Source organism: Carlito syrichta, unplaced genomic scaffold (assembly GCF_000164805.1).
Source record: "Carlito syrichta isolate Samal-C Ts95f unplaced genomic scaffold, Tarsius_syrichta-2.0.1 Scaffold303678, whole genome shotgun sequence".
Lineage (NCBI taxonomy): Eukaryota > Metazoa > Chordata > Mammalia > Primates > Tarsiidae > Carlito > Carlito syrichta.
In genome coordinates this window covers 285,792-290,558 of record NW_007247774.1, presented here as the reverse complement: position 1 = coordinate 290,558, position 4,767 = coordinate 285,792, and the positions used below count along the sequence as shown (strand labels likewise).

The 4,767-nt window shown below is 51.0% G+C and overlaps 1 protein-coding gene across 2 annotated transcripts in view; it reads right to left on the bottom strand.

The window, feature by feature from the left end:
* Positions 1–1,766: 1,766 nt before the first annotated feature.
* The window catches only part of TMEM127 (transmembrane protein 127), a 12,050-nt gene continuing 9,049 nt past the window's right edge, over positions 1,767–4,767 (bottom strand). For both annotated transcript variants that reach the window (XM_021712874.1, XM_008059034.2), the window contains 2 exons: positions 3,654–3,818; positions 1,767–2,883 (listed from right to left, as the gene is read on the bottom strand). In XM_021712874.1, the coding sequence (XP_021568549.1) occupies positions 2,576–2,883; positions 3,654–3,818 (473 nt within the window). In that variant the 3' untranslated portion in view covers positions 1,767–2,575. The remainder of the gene's footprint in view (positions 2,884–3,653; positions 3,819–4,767) is intronic.

Genomic DNA, 4,767 nt, shown 5'->3' with positions numbered 1-4,767 from the left:
TCATCCCAGAAGAACTTTCCTACAGGTCACACTCCCAGAACTGTCTTCACCCCCAAGCCTCTCCTGGAAGTATCATTCCCTGTGATTTCCAAGAAAGTGTTTCTCCTGCAAGCAATGGCCAGGAAAGGTCTAATTCTTCCCACACAACCACCAGAGTTCAGAAGCAGCTCTCTCCCCTCTGCAGATAACCAGATGATGCAGACAGAAGAGTTCACGGTGGGGCGGGAGTCATCTATTGTTTCTAGCTGTGGCACCTAGAAACTTCCTGTGTGGAAACTGCCAGGATCAGGAGGCTCTGGGGTGAAATGCGCACAGAGCAGGCCATGCCAAGTCCCTTCTAACTGTTTAAATTACAGCTTCACAGATGTCTCCTGCTACTGATGTTGGCTGAGGAAGGGAACAAACCAAATCAGGACAACTGTGACAGAAAAATGACAGGAAGCCACTGGCATTTACATTCTTATTGTGGTTTCTGGTATTTTTGTTTTGTTTTGCTTTTTAACTTTTTTCCTAGAAAAAAAACACAACCGGGGACTTTATATGACAAACTATCAGTGTCAGGATGGCAGAGGAAAAGAGAAAGAAGGCCAGAGGCATGGAAAGCTAATAAAAAGAGGGTTCCGAATCACGTGGAATGGTCCATAGGGTCAAGTCCAGGTCCTCATGAGATGACCGGTCACTTTGGCATGCGTGTTTGGTGCCCGGTCTTCTGGCCTGCCCACTCAGATGCCCATGGTCAGAGAGAGCTGGCCACACCTCAGAAATCTGACAAACTCAGGACTTTACAGAAAGTCGGACTTAATTCAGCTCCTTGGCTTTGTGCTCAGGTATCATATGGCAGGCAGTTTTTCTTGCCTAAGAGTCTGGAAGCGTGGGAGAGTCCCTCCGGACATTCCAAGCAGCTGCCCAAGCAGCTGCCCACTTTCGTGCAGACGTGGTCTTCGCCACCCACCAGACATCTGTCCAGACATTCCCAGGTCAACCTGGCCAAAGGACAGGGACATGACAGTCCCTTTCTAGCCACAACTCAATAGTGGTGTCCATTCTCCAGTTTTGTCCAAACTGTCTATCGCCTTAAGGGTGGGAAGAAACTGGAATCCATCTTTTCAGCTCAGCACCGGACACTGATTCCAAAGAAGCTAGTAACTGAACGAGGACAGCTTGGCCATCTGCATCCACACTGAAAGTCTTTCAAGTTTCACCCACTTTCTGCTCCAGATTTCAGGGCAGAAAATTCAGCCAGACCCAGAAAAAACATGTGACCAGAGTGATGGTTGGGCAAGAAAGAGCCAGTAGCACGCTGCAAGATCAGAGTACATTCAAGACAGGGAGGGGGCATGCAGCAGGCCCCAAGTCACAGGCTGGGGGACACGCCGAGTCGGAAGGAAACAGCCAGACCCACTAGTCTGACAGGGTGGGTCTGACACAGAGGGGGACCCACTGGTTTTAGTTCCTATGTGGAGAGTGGTAGGTTCCTGCCCTGGTCTGGCCCCTGCTCTTGAACTCAGGCCAGGTTACATCTCAGTGCCGCAGTCCTGAGGAGCACCACGCTGGCCGGCCAGCCAGGCCACATCCTCAGCCCCTCTGGGTTCCACAGGAAGGCCCCAGGGAGCCACAGTCACTGGGAGGGAAGGAGCAAGGGAAGAGAGGCTGCATTCTGCTGGGAGAGACTCAGGGAGGAACTACCATGGGCTTGGAAGGTGCTGTGGTCCAAAATATTGCAGAGCCAAAAGGAACGGGATACATTTCTGAAAAATGACAACAGACTTGTCCCTATTTTATAAAGAGAATATTGTTGCTGTTGCTTAGTTTTTCTTTTTCCTTTTAAAACCACTCACATTTAAAAGGTGAAGGGGCTGGGAAGATGTAGCCCCTTCACTTGATTGGTGACAGGCACCAGGCGGCCTCAGTCTCAAGGCGGGTTCTGCTCTCCTGGCCTGGGCTCCAGCCACACGAAGCTAGGGCAGGACGGGGCAAGCAACTGCTCTGCTTTCCCAACAAAATTCCTTCTCCCCAAAAACCAGAACACATGTGAGGAGAAGTCCAAAGACTAAAGTGCAGAGAACTCTCAGAGTGGGGAGCCTGGTATTGGAGCACTCCGAGAAGGAATGGGAATGGGGGCGGGGTCAGCCCAGAGCTACAGCTGTGGAACAAACGAGCCCTGTGAGGTGAGCCTGCAGGGCACAGTCCCCTTTCCCTTGGGCCTCGTTGACACTGCTTCTGTCTGGGACTATCCACTATCAGCAGCTCACCAAGGAAAGTCTAGTCCCAAAGACACGGCCCATGAGGGGAGAAAACCTGTATGACCATCCCTGGCTGGTACTGACTAGGAGTGTGACGGGAACAGGAGGTGGTGGGAGGGGAAACAGTGCAGTATATAAAACTGATGAACCTCAGGTTTCGAGAACAGGGATACATGGACCACCCTAAAGGCAGAGTCTCTCCTAGGGAAGGTTTGGTGAAGATGGTCAGGATCCTACCAGCGAGGCCTGCTGAGGAAAGGCGCTCCTCTGGGCACGAGAGGAGCTGCAGAGTCAGGGGAGGGGCTGCTGAGGAAGAAAGCCCACAGTTGGCATTAGGGTGTGTAGGCCGGGGGCGGCTGGAATTGGTTGATGACCTCATACTCTGCCGGGTAGGGCTCGTTCTCTTCCATCTCGGAGAGCAGCTCCAGCGCCTGCTCCTCTTCCTCTGTAGGGTAGTGGCGCAAGAGGTTGGCTGCTGTGGCCAGGATCGAAGCTCCGCCAGCTCCTGCCACCAGGTAGAAGCTAACAGCAAAGGTGACATAGACCTGGGAGCCATGGTACTTCTTATGTTGCTGCTGCTGGGCCAGGATGAGTTCAGAAGCCCAGTAAGAGAAGCCGATGACGGTGGCACACTGCAGAACTGGGGGACGAGGGACAGCACAGAAGGGCGATTAGGAGGCACCCTGTAGCCAGGATGCTTGAGGAACCAATCACAGCCTCTCTACCCAAACCTCATTCTCAGAGAACCTGTCTGGCCCTAGACCCTGCAAGGAGAAGCTCCCCTGGCCATGGGATTCCTGGCCTGGGGTTGCGGGTATTTGGCTGACTCTATCTAGGCCAGATTCTCAGTTTGCAACTGGGATACTAAAACCACTGGCTGTCATTGGGTACCTAAAAGGAACAGATAAGGTCATGAAGTTTGAGAGTTGGAGTTGACATCATCACAAGTCAAATCAACACAGCAGCTCAGTTGTGAGGGAGGACAGCAGCCACATATAGCAGAGAAGGCTGGTATGCAGGGAAGCAGGAGAGTGGAGAGGAGAGAATCCGACTATGAACTCCAGGGGAGACACAGGGAGACAGCCTGGTTCGTTCCTCGTTCATTCTGGGCCCTGAGCTCAGTGGGGCTTCAAATGCTGTTTTTAGAGAGTCATGAGATTCCCTGTGGAATTCTAACAACATTCCCTCTCTACAGCTGGGCTGAGTGGGTTTGTGGTCCTGCCAAGAGTGCATATCAATGACTAAAGCAAGCTGCTAACACGCCCTGATGCTCTGTGAAAGGCTGGAGCTTTTCACATGAACACCTGGAGCAGCATCTGCTCATAGAACCCTGTGTCCCCACCTGCAACACCAGGCACACGCACCAGCCTGTAACAGTTCCCCTCCATAGTGAGCAGGCTCTGAGCTTACCGGTGAGGATATGGGCAAAGGCATAGCGACGGGTGATCTTCAGGGCTGGATGCTTGGGCCCAAAGACATCCAGAAGGAATGCGGAGAGACTGCACAGGATGCCCAAGAAGCAGAAGGCGGCAATGACTCGCAGGAGCAGCACTGTCTGGGGGTTCATGCAGAAATCTGTGTGGGGAGAACCAAATCGTCAGAGCCCCAGGTAACACCTGATGCAGGAAAGCCCCACCTAGAAGGAGCTTGATTCCCCTCTACCACAGTCCTGGGGAGCCAGGGGAGCAATCTCCATATCGGCAGACAGTAGCCCTGGGTCACTATTCCTTATACCCCAAGTCCTTTTTTTCATCAAGACTAGGTGCAAGACTCCGCTTCATTGGACTATGCTCTTTTACTTAGTTTTAAATATTCTGACAAGTAATCTGACATGTTAATGCATTCTGCTAAAAAATGCTTTGGGCTGGCAGGAGAAGTCTGAGACAGCCAGAAAAGCTAAGGCCAGAGGTTAATTAATGTTGATTCTCCATTTACTCACTCATTCATTCCTTTTTTGTTCCAAAAAGAATTTGAAGACACTATGTTAATGAATAAGTCAAATACAGAAGGACACATACTGTATGATTCCACTCATATAAGATACCCAGAATAGTCAAATTCATAGAGACTGAAATTACAATGGTGGTTGCCTGAGGATGGGGAGAGGGGGGAACAGGGAGTTAATGTGTACAGAGTTACAATTTTGAAATGAGGGAACCGGTCTAGAAATGGATAGTGGTATTGCTTGTATAACAGTGTGAATGTATTTAATGTCACTGAACTATACACTTGAAAATGGTTACAATGTTAAATTTTATGTTATGTACATTTTACCACAATAAAAAAAAGTAAAATAGCCAAGCTTGGTGGCTCCGCCTGTAATCCCGCGCCTTTGGGACGCTGAGGTGAGTGGATTGCCTGAGCCCGCGGGTTCGAGACCCACCTGGGCAGCGGGACCTCATCTCTACAATAAACCAAAAAATCAGCCGGGCGTGGTAGCACATGACTGTAATTCCGGTCACTTGGAAGGCTGAGGCAGAAGGATCGCTGGAGTCCAGCAGGTCGAGGCTGCAGTGGCCGGGAG